This window comes from Trachurus japonicus, chromosome 12 (genome assembly GCF_045865225.1).
Source record: "Trachurus japonicus isolate A0001 chromosome 12, Traja_1.0".
Lineage (NCBI taxonomy): Eukaryota > Metazoa > Chordata > Actinopteri > Carangiformes > Carangidae > Trachurus > Trachurus japonicus.
In genome coordinates, this window is record NC_140918.1 from 10,420,193 (window position 1) to 10,439,367 (window position 19,175).

A 19,175-nucleotide genomic window follows, 5' to 3' on the forward strand; every position below is an offset into this window, starting at 1 on the left:
CTGACATCGTCCAATTTTCTTCACTGGCATAGACCGGAAGTGAACAGGAATAGTCGCCACTGCACTGTTATTCCCAAATGTGTGACCGACTGCGGCCACATTCAGCATCTAAACTTTATGTACGTTGTGTATTTGTGTGAGTGTGAGTGTGAGTGTGACTGTCAGAAACGAAGTGGAAGCGCCGGCAGTGTTTTTACTGTAATTACATGGAATTCCTCTTGGGGTCGGCAGATGCAGTTGCGCCGTGTACTGTAGCTTTAAACGTGGAAATGCTCTTATGGTGCGTTCCAGTTGGAGCCGGAGGTCGGAATTTTCTGAGCTCCGAGAGTCAGAATTTTAATCTGGAACGACGCCCGAAGTCGGATCTTTAACCTCGGAAAGTCGGACCTGCCAGAGGAGAAATGGCGGGAAGACTCAGTGACATCATTTAAGTCAACTCGCTTTTACAGACCGGCTTGCCTTTTTTTTATTGATTTCTATTTTTTATTCCCCGTTGTAATGTACTCTTACTTTCTTAATTTGTTTAGTCCCACGTTCACTGTGCAATATATCTTATAAACCTTTTATTCGTCTTTATTGTTTTATTTCCCTTTTAACTCTTGTCTTATCTTATCTCACAGTTTTATTTAGATCTTGTAACTTTTTAGAGCTTTACTTTAATGCCTTCGCTTGTTCTAAATCTTTTATATCTTCTTGTCCCCCTTTTATCGAATACACCCTGTTTTATTTATTTATTTTATCTAATTATCTGCATCTCACACTTAGATTTGGCTCCTCCTGGTCGCCTTACTGCCTAAGTGTTGCTTGGGCTTCCTATATGTTCCTGTTTTTGTCAAGCACTTTTAAAACTCATGTTTTTAAAGGTGCTATTTAGGTTTATTAGGATCTCCATTAGCTGTGAATAATCCTTTCTATATAAATAAAGTTATTATTATTATATTTAATCATCATTTTTAAGTCTCGCCAGCCATTGAACATCTTCCTATGCTGTGTGTGTGTATGTGTAAAAACTGCCAAGGGCTTTGCTATCAAAACAGTGTTGCTGACAATGGCTAGCAGTACTGTAGCTAACAGCTCGTTGCATGTTTTTGTCGTAAGGCCTTTAAAAAAAACTTTAGAAATAGTTTTGCATTGAAATCTAACATTTACAAGTATGAAATCTTTATATTTTGTTAATATTATATATATTTTATTATATTAATCTGCTGTGTTTAAGCGCTCGACTCAGAGGTGAGGTCGTTCCGACTTCCAACGTAAATGGAGCTCACTGTTATTCTTCAAGCTAAAATGTAAAGAAAGTTGATTTTTTGGTATCAATTTCCAGGCTCATAAAAGAAAACAAAATGGTACCGTCGTCGTGCTCCAATGAGTAGCTGTCATTCATCATGTGGCTATTTAAAGGCTCAATCGCAGACGTTAACACAATGAAATCCAGCCCATAGTGGTGGTTCAGGCGTCTGTGAGTGCAGAGGGAATCTCTCTTTCTCTTTCTCTTTCTCTTTTCTTTTTCAGTCTTATGACCATTTGGGATTAGTGAAGGTGATGTTGTACTGTTTTGCCCAACGTGCAAACACCTGCTTCTCCGTAATAAAGCGATGGTGGTATCCTCGCCGGCTGCCTTCGTTCTGTATGTACGTGATGCATTCGTCGACCCCCCTCGGTTTGTAGTAGTGATACGGCAACTTCTTGGATCCTGGTTTCTTCCTGGAAAAAGAACGAGCGGCGTTAAAGGGATAGTTGAACATTTTGGCAAATTGGCCCATTGCCATAATCCCTATAGTCATAGCAGTAGGTTTGTTGCCTTTATTTGTCGGTGCAAGCTATTTTTAGAACGGCGGAGCAGAGCTGTGAGCTGCTCAGAGCTACGCTATGGAGGCTAATGGGATTTCTTGGTTTCTCTCATCAAACTCATCAAATACACAATCCAACAACTCCAAAACGCTCTGGTGGACAAGTTGTGACCTGCACATTCACCACGCTATGAGATAATAACACAACGTTACGAGATGGAGCCATTTTCGAGGTAAATACAGAGACTGCTTGATGAAAAACTGTCCCTGAAGGCGCACATCAGCGGTTTTGCATGAATTTACCTCTAAAACAACTCCGTCTCGTAACGTTTTGTTAATATCTCATAGTGTGGTGAATGTGCAGGTCACAACTTGTCCACGAGAGCATTTTGGAGTTGTTGGATTGTGTATTTGATGAGTTTGATGAGGGAAACCAAGAAATTCCATTAGCCTCCGTAGCGTAGTTCTGAGCAGCTCACGACTCTGCTCTGCCGTTCTAAAAATAGTTTGCACCGACAATTAAAGGCAACGAACCTACTGCTAAAACTATAGGGATTATGGCAATGGGCCAATTTGCCAAAATGTTCAACTATCCCTTTAAGTTACTACTTCATTGTGGCAAAGCGAGGGGTCGTTTTGAGTTTTAGCGTCGACAACAACACGTCATCGTAGGCTACTCACCCGCAGTAATTGGTGGGAACCATCCCGTACACTTTGATATTATCGCATATCTCAATGGCTATGACCATTGTGAACCAGCCTGTGCTCAACCATGAATGAGACTTTTGTCTAAGTGGGGAAGAAAAACACACAAAGTACACAACAAAAATGAGGAAACAGGCTGTGAGAGAATGACATTTTACAGACGATAAGAGCCAATTGATCCATCACATTCTCACCTGTCGCGCCCGGTCTCCTTGTGAAACAGGCTGTCGAACTTGCGCATCTTGTTGGACGTGATACTGAAAAAAGAGAAGTTGGTGTAGCTCATGCTGACTCTCTGGATCAGTCTGTACAGAGTTCCTTTAGAGTCCTTCCCGATCTTGTTCGGGGGTCCCCAGAAGATGATGACGGGGTTGCTGTCGGTGCGGTGCAGGAACTCGTTGGGCCTCCGGACGACCCTGAACACGCTGGAGTGGGCCACCACCCTCACGGACGTCCGGCTCCCCACGTCGGTCTCGTAGCCCAGCGTCGGGGCGTCGTTCATGCGGATCACGCACTCGGCGTGGTCGATCTCGTCCCCCGCCTGAGTCCCCAGCACGTGGCTGGAGCTGGTCACCAGTGCACAGCTGCGGCAGTGCAGGTTCATGCTCTGAGAACAACAGATGGAAAACAGACATGCTATGTATGCCGGGAAATAGATTTGTAGAGCACAGAGATGAATTCTTAGTGGTCTAAAGGCGATTTAAACTGCTTTGAATACATTTCATTTTGCCTTTTTAAATCTGTACAGAAAAGAAAATTGAATTTGAGCCCACTGTGGGTCTTAACATTAGTGTAATAACTCATCTATCAGACGATGTAGGCCAAACTTTGTGCAAAATTCTATTTTCAAGTAAATCCGGGATGAAAGTGTGTTTTTTTTTTTTCACATTGATTAATGCAGGCGCACGGATTATATGTCAGCCTGTACACGATTCACCAGGCCAGCCACTGATATTGGATCCGTCATCCGTCAATCAAACGTCTGAGACACTCACACACACACACACACGGAGCTCGGGCTCGCCTCAAGCTTTGAATATCCCGCCCGCTCGATAACGACCAATCAAATTCGTTTTCCTCACTCGGGTAAACTTGTGTTGCAGCTCGTGACAACTCGGCGCGACAAACAGGACAAACGGCCATTTCTGTACACCTTTAAACCAGTTAGAAAGTAATACTGTGCTAATGCTTGGTATCTTTTTTTCAGCACGTCGCCACCTGTATAACCAAACTAGAGCTGCAACAATTAATCGATTATTCTGCAATTAATCGATTAATTGTTGCAGCTCTAGTTTGGTCGCAGAATAATCGATTATATTAATCGTCAACTATTTTAATAATCGAATAATTGGTTTGAGTAGTTTTTTTAAAGAAAAAAAGTTAAAATTCTCTGATTTCAGCTTCCTCAATTTTTTCTTAAATGTGAATCTTTCTGGTTCCTTTGTTCTTTTATGACAATAAGCTGAGTATCTCTTTGGTTTGTGGACAAAAAAAGACATTTTAGGACGTCATCTTGTGGTTTGGGAAACACTGATTGACATTTTTCAGCATTTTTTTTACATTTTATTGACCAAACAACTAATCGATTAATCGTTTAAATAATCAACAGATTAATCGATAATGAAAATAATCGTTAGCTGTAGCCCTAAACCAAACATTTAAAAAAAAAATCACATGCTTTATCAACATATTGGACATAAAAACACACAAAATATGCAGCCAAACTTCTGCCTCAGCACAAAGCACTTTACATTTATTTATTCCTTCTCCTAATCCAAACTCAGCCCTCATCTCCATCTTCTTTTTTTATGTAGCTTCTATTGAGTCTTTATGTAAATATGATTTTGTTTGGATGTGTTATGTTGTGTTTTTTTGTTTTTTGTTTTGCACATGATGTTGCAAATGTCTGCAATCAGCCAGTTAAAACCAGTTACCACTAGCACAGCTTTGTGGTGTTTGATGGATGCTTTAAGTGTTTAAGACCATCGTCACTGGCAGTTATTTTATATTTGATTGCTGATAAAGCTGAGCTGGTGTTGCACCAGCAGCCACACGCTTGCCCACTGATATAGCAGTAGTTTCCTTCCTGTCACAGAGCAGGTTTGGAAACGCTGCATAACATCTTGTTTTTACCCAGCTCACATATTTATTCTATTGAATATTGGTACACACTGCAAAAACTCAAATATCTTACCAAGAATATTTGTCTTATTTCTAGTCAAAATGTAATTTCTAGTCTAAACTAATTTCATGATACTTAAAATAAGACTCATCACATTAAAAAGTAGCTTGTTTTTAAGACACTTTTTACTTCTTTCAAGCATATTTTCACTTGAAATAAGTAGAAAAATCTGATAGTGGGGCAAGTTTTTCTTCCTTATAACAAGCGCAAAAAACTTGCTTTCACTGGCAGATTTTTCTACTTATTTCAAGTGAAAATTTGAAAATTATCTAAAAACAAGTACATTTTTAGGTGATGAGTCTTATTTTAAGTGGAAAGAGTTTCGTTTTGACTAGAAATGAGACATTTTGACAAGAAAGAAGACAAATATTCTTGGAAAGATTTTGAGATTTTGCAGTGCAGAGTCAGTCTATAACACACTCCAGTACCTTGTTGCCGTAGAATGCCACATAGCCGTCTTTGCCTCCCCACTTCTTCAGGTCTGTGATCTTCAGAGGATGGTTCGAGGCCACGTGAAACGGAGCGTAGACGGCCTCGTTGACATTGTTGGAGCCGTAGAGGAAGAGGAGTGTCATCAGGATGAAGATGGCCAAGAAGATCACCATCCTGTGGCTCTGCTGGCCCTGCGACAGTTAACAACAGTGCTTTTAATTTAACCTCTCTATGGCGTGGTGTTGACCTCAGACAAGTTGCCTCTTTAAACTTTTTAAAACAATATATAACTTCAAAATTAACATGGCCAATGAAAAGTGGGACTGAAGTCGGTTTGACTGTTTGTTTGGAGGTGGATGAATCCTTACTCCTATAATACTGTTATAAGTGTCACGTTTTAACTTGTTTAAGTTTGAATAACAATGTAGAAAAGCGTTTTCAATTGAGCAAAGCCACTTTTTATTTATATCTTATACACTAAAACGGTGGTTTTTTGTTCGTTGAACGACTTTTGTTTGGAGATAAACATCCAAATTAATGGAGATGTGATATGATGTGATTCATGTTTGTCACCACTATCAATGGTTCTACTGTATTATCAACAAGTTCTCACAGGAAACGGAGGACACAGGAACATTTTATGCGTGAAAGGAATTTGATGAAAAGAGTTTGGCTCTTTTCCTAGTGACGACAGTGTGTGTGTGTGTGCGTTCATGCGAGAGTGTGTGTGTGTTTGAACATTTTTATCATGTTATTTGTTACTCAGTCCTCTTCTTACACACGATGGAAAACCTCCTTCACGGCACATGGTTGCTCTGAGGCAACAAACCAATACCTGGTACAGGGGGTTGTTACTGATTGATACATTATTTATACATTACCAAGCTCCCAAAAACTGAGGTGAAATATTTTTTTGCCCACTAAAATAAAAAGGTCAATACAAACACCTGGTTCTCTGTTTTATGCCACTTTATACTTATATACTCACTACACCTCAGAGGAAATTGACACATTAATCTACAAATTGAGACTTTAAATCACAAAATATGATGCACTGTTACACATTACACAACTTAACTGTGCATCAGAAATACTACCGGCAGCTACGTTGGTAACTGTTTAATCATAAAACTTGTGGTTAAAGCTTCTCAAATGTGCCGATTTGTCCATTTTCCTTTTTCATAAACGACATTAAATCGATTGATTTTGCTGAGCAACATGAAGAAGTCACTCTGGGCTCTTTGGGACTCTGTCTGTTAATGACACTTTACAAACTTAATTACTCCAGAGGAGGAAAAAAAGAGAAGAAATTAATTACCAGATTCACTAGAAACACTTTTAAATCTTCCTCTTTATGGTGTGAAATGAGAATATAAACATAATAGTATTGATGGTGATGATGAAGGGCAGGAGGTCTGAGTAGCTACCACACCCTGCATACCTCAGGTCAGTCTTACCTTGCCACTGAGCCGGAGCCCCATGCTTTCTGCACCGGAACGGAGATAAAGAAACAAACAGAAGGAAAGAAAGAAAGAAAAAAAGAAACCTCAAGGTTCAACATGCAATGATGCATTCAGGGTCCAGTTCATCTCACATGTTAATAAGCGGCAGAACAGAACAGCGAGATGTCAACAACACACGATGTGCAGTTAAATATCAATTACCCTACACGTTTCCTGCGCTGTTACAGTCTGTTATACTATTATATTTAACTAACACAATACACATTCAAGCTTATATGATTAGTATTATTATAATTTGAGCGGGGGAAAAATAATAAAATAAATCAGAAACCAAATCTAACGCTGCTTCTACTCTGGCCGCCGTCCGCTGCATGTTGACGCACCTTTACGGACATTTTTTTTTTAATTTCCCCAACAACAACAAAATAAAAGAAGACACACTGACTCACATACGGACTCACAACATCAGATGGATACACTGAGCCGTCACGGTGTGTGTGAGCAAGCTGCCAGCTGTGTTAATGCGGTGATTTACCGTTTCACAGCCTCCGCGGTTTCGCTGTCCCGAGTCGTCCCCCATCTTCCTGCACCATCGCTCCCGTTACGTCATCAGCACGCACGCCGCTGCAGCGCTGACGACGACGACGATGATGATGATGATGATGAAGAAGATGAGGATGAAGAAGAAGTGGGCTGATCAAGCTTCACTCCCCCAGATTTATATTGTTAGGCCTATAACTTGGCTATTTGTTGCTTTTTATTTTACAGGCAAAAGTAGCCTACATGTAGGGGAGACTGGGGACGGTTGCAACAAGCCTTATTTCTCCAATCAGAAACATGCTAGAGTGATGACACTCACACTGCACATTCACAGTTAGACCCTCTACCCACCAATAATAGAAAAGACATATTCAGCATCTGCTCCTGCTTGTACTGAGACAAAGTTCTTTTAAGGGTATGAAAGTAGCTTTTTTCTCGAGCTGTATTTTTGTCATACTGTCCTGACCTTTTGTATGAATTAATCCAAACCTACCTAGTTTGAATCACTGTTTTGTTGACTATCAAATGACATGGTCAGCATGTGTCAGTGTCATTATGTCTAGCTAGTATATGATGTTTTGTCATGACTGACAGGGTGGGGACGGTTGCAACAACTACCATTTGAATATGGAAGCACTATGCAAATGCAAATGTATAAAATGAAACATTTTTATCTTAAAATAGGCACAATATATCTATTTTTTTCCTCATGATGAACAGAACAGCCAATTATATTAAACCACGAGAGACTAAGATTTCAAAATAATTCTCCAGATAACTTCCTATAATGAAATATGCAATTTGTAGTTGTATCTTATTCTATGGGACAGACGTAGCCACATATATTTTTCTTTGAAAATTAGAGAAAAGTAAATTTATTTGATGTCATACAGTAAATAAATCATCCAAAAGTAGAGTACATGTTTATAAAAGTTTCTTGTAAGCTATTGCAAATAGTTCCATTCTTCTTGTCTCACACTAAGCTATTGAGTTTTATTACCACTGTTAGCCTCTGCACATTGACTCAAGGCCTATGCTCTACGCAAAACAAAACTCCAACTGTTCTCTGATAAATATTACTAAATAACTAAATAATACTATAGTATTATTGTAAGACAATGCATATTTTAGGAATACTTTGCTTATTGAGACAAAAATCAAAAGTTAACTAGAAAAAGCATTTCCAAGAATGGAAATGGTGTGACTGCTGACAGCAACTGAACGCTGTTGCAGAATTAGCAAATAGTGCAAGCTGTAATCACCATACAAATGTTTGACCAAGGTCAGAATCGAACCCACATCCTCATGGTCATTAGACTTCCACTCTGCCTCTAGGCCACGGTGCACACACAGTTGCAGAGACTGTTGTCTGTTAATGATCTGCACACTGTCAACATCAAGAAAGCTTGAGAGTCAAGCTTGAATGACAGCTGAATAATTGGAATCAAAAGTCAAGCAATGAAGTGAATTAGTGAAATTTAATGTATGTTTAATATGTTGCAACCGTCCCTTATCCGTGTTGCAACCGTCCCCACGTTTGGGGTCAGTTGCAACGTCTGGATTCTTCCATTCAAATGAATATTGTGATTGATGTGTCATATGTAACCATCTTTAAATGGTATGACTAATTAGCTGACAAATGTATGTTTAATCTATAAAAGTTTGGTGAGCCTAGTCCAAATAGTCTCTGAGTAGCTGAGAAAAATGTAAAAAGTGTTGCAACTGTCCCCAGTCTCCCCTAATGAGGAATAAGGACTTTTTCCTTTTTCAACAACAACCACTTATTCTCAGGGCCGGCCCTATAGGATTTTGGTGGCCCCCTAAACAAGATTTTTGTTTGTGGCCCTGCACTCTAAGCGCAAACACCAAATCACTGGTTAAAACTGAATACAGACATGTTCATGCCCTCTGAGGTTTGAGGCCATTTTCTCGACTTTTACATATTTTTTCTTAAATTTATCTTTTTAAGATACTTGCAGATTTAAAGCAGAAGTAAGTGGTCCGGTCGTTTTCGCTAATGCTGCGTTCCAGGCAGGCTTTTGAAATCGTAAATTACAGCTTCAAGTCACAACTTACGACTTTGTAGCGTTTCAGGCAACCCACTCGTGTTTTTCCGACCTGTTTTACCGGTGAAAGTCACTATAACGGCCACTCGTAACTTCCGACCGGTGAACTCGTACCAGATCGAACTGGTACCACTTCACGGTCGGAAAAATACGAGTTTCCTTGAACGCACCATAACAGTCCTCGTCCCTACGTCACCACATTCACAGCGTTCCTTGGCTGCACACACAGCCCTGCATGCCGTTCTCTCTCCTCATTGGATAAAAACTGTAGGATACGATAAATGTTTTCTCTTCGGCTCAGAGCAGAGCAGAGTGACTGACAGACCCGTGTTTCAGACCAAACACTCTATGTAAGTGATTGCTGCCGGAAGATATAACTATTTAAGACTTATATTAACACAAATATATCACTTACTTCTGCTTTAACAATACTCAAGTGTTTTATGTCTTTTTGAAAAATTTCCAATCCCTTGTGAAAACACACCTTCAGTCATGAGAATGAACTGTTTTGGTGCTTGAAATAGGATATGAATACAGTAATAGATAAGTGTAGAAAACAAGTCTAAAATGAAAATTTGTAAAATTGCTTTTTGAGCACAAATGTTGTCATTCTGCCGTTCTATTTTCACCAAATGTCTTAAATGTGAGATAAAAGAAGCTGAATATTGACTTCAAATTACATATAAAGCTCATAGCGTGCACGTGCAGACCTCAGGATTAAATGACTTGAATGAACCCCGGTACCTTTCTGATCATGTGGCCCCCCACCTAACGGCTGTGGCCCTAAACAACCGCATAGAGTGTTTATGCCAGCGGCCTGCCCTGCTTATTCCCTCCCGCCCGCCCCCAACCCCTCCCAGTCCTACAAAATGTTGTTACAGATCAGTAATAACACACATCCTTCCTTCTTACTGTAAACAGACAAGCAAATATATAAGTAAAAAATTAAAAGAGAATGAAAAAAAGACACAACAAAACAAAACAAAACAGAGAAGTAGTATTTTCAATGGACTGAGATGGGGCAGGGAGGACGTTGCTTATTTTATCTGAATATTTTTATTTTATTTCATTTTTATCTCAGGTTGTTTGTTTGTTCATTTTACATCACTGCTTTTGAAATGTTTGGCCCCAAGTGCTTATAAAGACCACACACACACACACACACACACACACACACACACACACACACACACACACACACACACATGTAGCCTACAAAAATCTCAACATAGCAGAAGTGTTTCTATATAGGGACACAAAAAAGAGATGGACTAATCTAACAAAACTGTGCAATAATAAATTAAAAGTGTGATATTTATATTGCAGTAAACCCTTTTATATACAGTCCATTAGTAAACGCCACTGTCCGTCCCTTTTTTGTGTCCCCACGGAAACCAATCTGTTGTGTTGTGAGTTTTTGTAGAGCATAATGTAACATTTATCAGTTGGAAAAACAATTTAATTTCTTACACAAACAGATGCTTAACGTGCCACTGGGTATTATTAAACCACAGAGCAAATAAACAATGGAAGATTTAATGGGATGTTTTTTCTTTATCCATTTAATCTGATTTTATATTCATCATCCCATTAAATCGTCTAATGGCACATTGTTGTGCGTGGTCCTTGCTATAGTGAATTATGTATTGACATTTTCAGTTGCATAACTTAATTACTCTTTCTTCAGTAACAAGACCCATGGAGAGATTGTTAACATGAACTTTGAAGGCTTCGTTTACATCAGGAAAGCTGTAGGTCAAACATTTTATATCTGTATTGTTGCCATTATTTAGTTGATTACATTACAATACAAACCATGTACAAAGCAAAAAATAAACCAAGATATCCAGAATCTGTTTAAAATGAAGGATTCCAGTTATAACCTGAGAAGACCACTATTATTTGAGAAACCAAAGACTCGAACTACTGTAAAAAATCACTGTCTTTCTGTTAGAGGGGTTAACATCTGGAATAATTGTCCTGAAAATATTAAATTATGCTGTACTCTAGTCAGCTTTAAAAAACTTTATAAGAACAACATAATTTCTCGTTACAGTATGGAAAATTAAGTTCAATGATTTTGTACTATTTTGGGTTATGCGCTGTGTACAATTCTTTATTTTGTTGTGATCAGAAATTTAAGTGTACTGATTAATTTCAAATGTCTGTGATCTGATCCTATTGTATTAATGCGTATATATATATATATATTATTTTATTTTATTTTAATTTTTTAAGGTAAAAGGGGTAGGGGTATATAAGCTTTGGCTTCAACCTACACCCTTTCGGTTATATAAGCTTGATATACCGAAATAAATAAATTCATTCATTCATTCATTCATTATTTCTCAATTTTTGTTGGCTTAAACTTTTTTTGAAGGCAACATAAGTAAACAGGGGCGAGACCGTTGTCAATGAAGAACAGTTTGTACACGACGACACTCCTAGGAGATCTCAGTGAGTGAAAACATCTGTCATCCACACAAAGTAGAGTTGTGTTTTCACAATTCACAGACCCACCCACCCACCCACAAACACACCAGGGGAGTTCATTCTTTTGACAGCTTGTTTATTCACACTCCCACTGGCCACAATGGCCGGTGGTGCTTCAAGTTCAGATTCAAGTCTTCACTATATAAACATCCTCACTAAGAAAAGTCATTAGCAACAACAAACAGCATCACACTTGAATTACAACAGGTCATGTTTGAAACCTATAGATAGCAGTAAAATACTTTTGACACAGTAGTTTGCGCAGTAGTGCAAATACTATTACAGTCTTTGGAATTAGTCACAAAATAAGCATTATGCAACTAAAAAAAAAGGCAGCACTATAGTTTTCATTGTAAACAGGCAGCACAATATAAAGGGTAAACACAGTTCGAAAAGTCGATGTCTGAAAAGCAGAAGACAGTGAATGTCTCCGCAGTCCTGTTTTAATACTGTCTGCTTTGTGGGTTATTATTGATTATTATCACCCACATGTGAGTGAGACGGTGGTTTAATAAGTGTATATGTGCGTGTATGATGGACCTAAATAATAAAAACAAAGCCACAGAGGGCTCCATCATGTTAAACCACCACATGTAACACGCTGTCTGGGTTAAATGGCACTCAGGAAACATGTGAACACATTAGAAATGAGCCTGTGACTAAAAAGCTAACCGACCACTTCAAGCAATCGAAACACTGTAACGGGTCGGAGTAAGTGCAGGTAAAAGAGCGTAAAGCTAACAGCATCCAACAGGAAGTAGTCGACTGAGAATAATAATAAAGTAAAAGTCTAAAATCATCAATGCATTTGTATCCAGCATGTTCATCTGTTGTGTGTCTGGTGTATATGAGCAGCATCAGCTTTGAAAAACACTGAAGGAAAGAAAAAACAAAATGTGCCACAAACAATACTTGAAATGTATTGAAATTATCAGTTTCTGACAGTGACTGATGCTGGTCGGACAAAACAATTTGAATGTGTAAATTTTAATACTGGACATTTATTTTTGTTCTTTTCTGTCAAAAACACTTACGGATTAACTGTAAAATAATAATAATAATAATAACAGTAATAAAATAAATAAACACCAGATTAATGAGGATGGAAATAATAATTAGTTCCAGTAACTTTCTGTCTCATAGAGTAAAGGTGCATATTTGCAGCTTTAATATCACACCGGCCAGATTGCACAATGACACGAGGCCCGACGAGGCCGAAAGGCACGAGTTAAAAGAAAAAATTAAAAATTAAAAAGTGTCAGCTTTGGTATAAACTGGTCTAGTGTCGAGTTTAGTGGCTTGTTATGTTCTGTCAGTATCAATACTGGTGGTAAATTAACACCTGTTACCACCTGACTGCTGGTTCATTTGATTATCTGAGGATAATCACAGACATGAAATGTGTTATTCTAATATCTGTGGTTGCAGATATTGTTTTTTTCCACCATGAGCCAGCATCACATCACATAGTGAATAAAAAACATGTTGCACTATAAAAATAAAAATGAAAAGCGTAACTCCAAGTCCATCAGTAACATACTTGATAAAGTTCCTGCTCCAGCAACAGTAAAAATCCTCAGAGGCTCCAAGACGGATGGTTAAAATCTATTTTATGCCGCGTTGCCCATTTGGCGTAGATGGCCTTTTCCGTGATGAAGCGATGGCCCCCGCGTTGTGTGTGCTCGTGGACCTTGTACATCCTGCACTCATTGATCCGGTTTTGCTCATAGTAGTGGTAAGGTACGGTGCTGTGATTGGCCCGGCTGTCAGGGGGGGAGAAGATACCACATACACAGGGAAAGTTTACATAAGATACTGAATTAAACATATGTATGGGTCAGTGACAAATAAGGGTTGGCAAGATGAGCAATTCAGAAATATCTTTATGAAGAAATGTTGTGAAGCATGCATCAGATTTGTTAAAATGTACATTTTACTATTTATGTTGGTTTAATGTCATTTTAAATGACCGTATTTTAACAAAGTAAGATTGAATAACCGGAAATGTTGAATGGTGTAACCACAAAAGAATGATAAACATCAAACATTTTATCCACCTACAGTGGATTTAAGTGTACTTATAAAAAATATATACTTTCTTCTGAAAACATTAAAGCAGATATCATCGGCACGGCCGTTTCGGCTAATGCTGTGTTCAAGGCAGGCTTTTGAAACCGTAAGTTACAGCTTCAAGTCACAACTACGACTTGGTAGCGTTCCAGGTAACCCGTAGCTCGTGTTTTTACCGTCCTGTTGTCTGTGAAAGTTCCCTATAACGGCCACTCGTAACTTCCGACCCGTGAACTCGTACCAGATCGAACTGGTATGACTTCACAGGAAGGAAAAACACAAAGTACGAGTTTCCTTGAACGCACCATGAGTTAGCAGCCCCCGCCCTTGTCAGGCATCAATTGGTCCTCGTGCTACGTCACCACATTCACGCGCATCCCTTGGCTGCACACACAGCCCTTCATGCCGTTCTCTCCCCTCATTGGATAACACTTGTATCCCACAAGGAACATTTTCTCCTCGGGTTAGAGCAGAGCAGAGTGACGGAGAGACTCGTGTTTAGGCTGAAATACTTCATGTAAGTGATTGCTGACGGAAAATAGAACTATTTAGGACTTATATTAACAAAAACATTCCACTGATATCTGCTTTAAATTGAAATAGATTTGTTTTCTGTATTTCTATATTTCTTTTCTTTTCTTTTTTTTTTAAAAAGTATATATTTTGGCTTTTTATGCCTTTATTTGATAGCCATAGTAGAGATAGACAGGAAAGGGGGAGGCATAGAGAGGGGGAATGACATACAGGAAAGGTCTGCCAGACGCGGGATTCGAACTGAGGACGCCTGCGTTGAGGACTGTAGCCTCTACATGGGGCGGCCACCTTAACCACTGCGCCACGCACCGCCCCTGTATTTCTATATTTCAATGTTAATGCATATTGCCAATAATGAGCAGGACTTATAAAAACACCACTTTTCTTTTAAAAAATGTGACAAATTGTGTAAAATCTTGTCAAGAAACTATAGTGTTGTATTGCAAAAGTGAATTACAGTTATTCCACACTTGAGTCCAGATTTATTTTCCTTTATAGTCAGATTTTAAAGGGGAACTATGCAAGTCTGGTTGTTGTCGCCTGTTGTTTTGCTAACCCTCCTCCTGGCCGTGTGCATTTATTTTCAACGAAGCCGGCGAGAAAGCAATCCATTTAGCAGTGGATGACTTCATATATCATAAATGTTTTACAACGTGTATATTTGTGTAGTCTTATCTGTCATAAACAAGAGATTATGGGTTATAGGGCGTGTTTGAGAGCTCTGACAATGGGTGAGGTTGGTTTTCGGCCAAAGATGCTAGATGAAAGCCTCCATTCTCCCCGTAAATAGTAAAGTCATTTATTTAAATCAAAATTTCTCCGAAGCTGTATAATTAAGGTAAAAATGTAGCATGGTTAGTTAAGCTTAAAATCCTGCATAGTTCCTCTTTAATGGAAAAAATAGCAGTTACACCACTTGACACTGGGTTGCATCACGTCATTGACCCGTGAACAGAAAGATGGAGCTTAAGTATAGATCACAAACTACATTGTAAATGTGTCACCTGCAGTAGTTGTCATCGATCATCCCATAGACGTGGATCGTGTCACACATGTCGATTGCCAGGATCATTGTGAAGAATCCAGTGCTGAGAAACGCCCCCGTCTTCATTCTGCAGGACAGAGAGAGAGAGAGAGAGAGCACACACATCTGTTTAAAACATTAATTAAAGACATACAAATAAATCTGAAGCTATTTCTTATGATTAATTTATTGTTTCTGGAAGTGTTTTATGGAAAAAATGTGACAACTTCCAGCCTTTTAAGTAAATAATCACTAGACTTTTTTCTGATAATAAAAAAACAGAAATCAGGCTTATTTAAAACCTGTGTATTACCAAAATAAAAGCCTAAAACTGGACTGATAGCAGTCATTAACTGCACAGTACAACTTCATAGTGTATTAACGACCCTAAACGACAGTGTGGTGACTAATTTAAAAGTGTGACTATGCATTTGTTAAAGCAGAAGTAAGCGATCCGGTGGTTTTGGCTAACTTCCTGTCAGCGGATGGAGTTAGCAGTCCCCGCCCTCATCCCTACGTCACCACATTCACGTGCATCCCTTGGCTGCACACACAGAGAGGACCGCCCCTTTATGCCGTTCTCTCTCAGAGTGACTGACAGACCCGTGTTTCAGACCAAACACTCTATATAAGTGATTGCTGTCGGAAGATATAACTATTTAAGACTTATAATAACACATACATTCCACTTACTTATGCTTTAACACAAACATTCTGCTTACTTCTGCTTTAATCGTGGTATTAAACGCCACAGATGTGCGCAAAAATAAAAGTAAAATGCACAGATACTGGTCCATTAACAAAATGGGAGTCAGTGGTGAAGGTAAAACAGTAACAGGATGTAATAGTCAATCAATCAATCAATTTGTTTATTTCGGGCATGTCAATTTAAATAATCATCATCACACTTCATCTTAGTTCAAATAATACAATACACATGGCCGAAAGGGAAAGCGGGAGAAGCAAAAGCTTATCTAGTCCCGCCCCCATTACCCACAGAATAAAATCTTTTTTATAATCAGATCATATCATAATCTTTTTCTTTTGTTTTTGCTTTTTTACATTTTGATATAAAGTTAGTGAATCTAAGTGTCAACTAAAAGCTAAATGCCAAAAACAATCATGCGCACAGCGATCAATAACTGATAACTGTTATGTGAATGTGTTATGTGTGTTATATTGGTTCACTGAAGTGTATGGGAAACAAAAAACAAAGAATTCATCAACCACAGCTCTCATTTCCTCTCCTGTAGCCTACCTGTCCTTCCCAGTTTCGTTCTGAAACACGGAGTCACAGTACTGAATCTTCTCTCTGCTCACAGCGTAGATTTGGACCTTTGGATACTTCTTGGCTATTTTCAGCAGCGCGTTAAAGATGCGTCCTTTCCCGTCCTGCCTCATGTTCCTCTCCGGACCCCAGAACACGTAGGTGGTGTCGGCGCACTGCTGGAAGTAGTAGCGCTCGTTCTTGACCAGCAGGGGAACGCTGGTGTGGGACACCACCCGGACGCTGGTGCGGCTCCCCACGTCCCTCTCGTATCCCTGCGTGGGCGCGTTGTTCATCCGGAAAACGCATCCGATCTTGTCGATCTCTTCACCAGCGCCCGCGCCGATCATCTGACCTGAGCTGGAGACCAAGGCACAGTGGCCGCAGTGCATGTCCAGGAACTGGTGACGAAGACAAAGACAGGAAAGATGAGATTTGTAGTTAGTCCAAAACAATAACAATGATCCTGTTAATATTGTATAAACAGGATCACATTATCACAAGTCACAGTATTTTAATTTACAACATTTTACCTTGAATACCGTAATAACATATTGTGAAACATTGTGATTTATTATACGATTTGCAACTGCACATTATGTCCTGAAAGGAAAACTTTGACATTATTGTTTTTCTAATAACACAAAGTGGTGGGAACTGAAAGAATAAGGGGCTCAGCTTCTTCCTGCTCCCTTTCGAATACGTTGTTTACCGATCTGATTTGAACATTGTTCTTGTTTTTTAGGAGACTATAACACGTGTTATTTATTTTATATGTCTTTCTTTTCTCTTTTTTTAATGTGTTTGAAATAAAGAATATTCAGAATCAAAGTTCTTAATCTCAGTTTATGTCACTTCAGTCTCTTTATTCTTGCTAAATGAAATGGTCACACTGACAGACCGAACAACAACATTCATAACAAAGAATGATACTTTGATACTTTGCATCCATGTATCAATAAGATATTGCCACATAAAATATTCTCCTCCCTCATTCCAAATGAATAACCTGCTATACAATGTAGTGGCAGCAGAAAGTATTCAGACACTTTCACTTTTACACATTTTATTCTGTTGCAGATTTAATGTCGAATGTATAAAATTGCTTCTTCTTTTTTTTTTAATCTACAAGAATACTTCCCCTCTCTATATTCAGTTGTTTGTAGAAGCTGCTGCAATGAGTCATGTCTCTTCAACTTTGGCACATCTGGATTTAGGCTTTTTTTTATTCACCCTATAGACCCCAAAAAAAACCCTCTGGCCCCTGCCCTGGGCCTGGAGTCCTGGATCCCTATGCTGATCTCACCTGCTCCATCCTGCCGGGGTAGATCCTCGTGTATCCCCTGAGCCCGGTGCTCTGCGCGGGGGGCGATGATGGCTCTTCCCGTGTGATCACATGTCCAAACCAGAACAGCAGCAGGAGGCTGAGGCAGAGCAGGCAGAGCCAACCGAGCACCTGTGGAGACAGAGAGGAGAGGAAAGGACCACAAAGAGTTCAGACCTCAGACAACATAGCTGTAAAATATTAAATAAGATATTAATAATGGCATAGTACAATAGCTTAACTTAAGTTTCTTACCAGGGATTTCATGTCAAGGCCTTTGGGACGGCCCTGCTGCTCCACAGAGCCCGGCGCTGCTCATTGTTCCAGCCGCTTAACGGGAGGCAGAGCCGGCGAGACAGACGAGCACAACCGTGGAGGATTCATATTTACATTTTCTTTTCTTTTTTTTTTAATGGCTGCTATATATGCTCAGATCTGGCGAGTGCTTTCAAATCTTAAATCCAAGAGAGATCCTTATCTTTGTTAGGACTTGAAACTTCCGTGTTCATCCTCAGCAGATAACAGGTCCAATGTTTGTGTCTTTATCTGCACCACATCTGATTTAACCACTTTATAAAAATCTGTTCCCTTGGCTGCTGTTATCTCTCGCCGGGTCTGTTGATACAGTGACCTATTATCGATTTATTTCTAAGCCCTGATTCAGCACTAAGTTCCTCTATCCCGGACATGGCTTCCGGTCTGGCTTTCACAACAAAAGTGTTCTGTGCACTTGTGTAAAATCAACACAACGTTTTTTCATCTGGTTTACTCTCAGAACTGTAGAAATTATCCAAACTCAAGCCATTATTATTAACTATATTATTTTTTATGGCATTTAGATCATTTTATTACAAAGTGTCCCTTGGAAAAACTTAAGCACTATAACACATTTCATGAAAAAATTTCTTTGATATTATTACATGCATTCTAAAATAAAATGTGTATCTTGATGTAAAAGTAGTGTGAAATGCACGCATCATTTTGGAAAAAACAAAACAAAACAAACGTTTATGTTGTCATATAAATATCAAGCTATTTATCCACAGGCCACTGTGATATAAATTTATTAATTTTTTTAAATAGAAAGAAAAGAAAAGACAAAAGAAAGAATAAAAGCATAGCACCTGGTTATAAATTGTACATTAGGCTTAAGCCTTTGCGCTTTTATTCTGAAAAGGAAATGCCCCATCCGGAAACAATCCATTCTGGTTATTTTGGCCAACTTGACGGGCCAGTGTTGCCTTCACGTCCCACTCGTAAAATCAGCTTCCCGAAATACGAAATC

General features: G+C 39.1%; 2 protein-coding genes across 2 annotated transcripts; both read right to left on the minus strand.

Annotated features, from left to right (window-relative positions):
• Positions 1-1,072: 1,072 nt before the first annotated feature.
• st6galnac6 (ST6 (alpha-N-acetyl-neuraminyl-2,3-beta-galactosyl-1,3)-N-acetylgalactosaminide alpha-2,6-sialyltransferase 6) lies at positions 1,073-7,183 on the minus strand. The gene is made up of 6 exons (XM_085793103.1): positions 7,108-7,183; positions 6,567-6,595; positions 5,106-5,300; positions 2,690-3,102; positions 2,472-2,579; positions 1,073-1,704 (listed from the first exon to the last, which is right to left on the minus strand). The coding sequence occupies exons 2-6, from the start codon at positions 6,588-6,590 to the stop codon at positions 1,515-1,517; spliced, it is 930 nt and encodes a 309-aa protein (XP_085649229.1). The 5' UTR covers positions 6,591-6,595; positions 7,108-7,183; the 3' UTR covers positions 1,073-1,514.
• Positions 7,184-11,741: 4,558 nt separating this feature from the next.
• st6galnac4 (ST6 (alpha-N-acetyl-neuraminyl-2,3-beta-galactosyl-1,3)-N-acetylgalactosaminide alpha-2,6-sialyltransferase 4) lies at positions 11,742-18,560 on the minus strand. The gene is made up of 5 exons (XM_085793089.1): positions 18,146-18,560; positions 17,873-18,022; positions 16,558-16,967; positions 15,280-15,387; positions 11,742-13,434 (listed from the first exon to the last, which is right to left on the minus strand). Exons 1-5 carry the CDS (start codon positions 18,155-18,157, stop codon positions 13,248-13,250), a joined length of 867 nt encoding a protein of 288 aa, XP_085649215.1. The 5' UTR covers positions 18,158-18,560; the 3' UTR covers positions 11,742-13,247.
• Between the last annotated feature and the right edge of the window lie 615 nt (positions 18,561-19,175).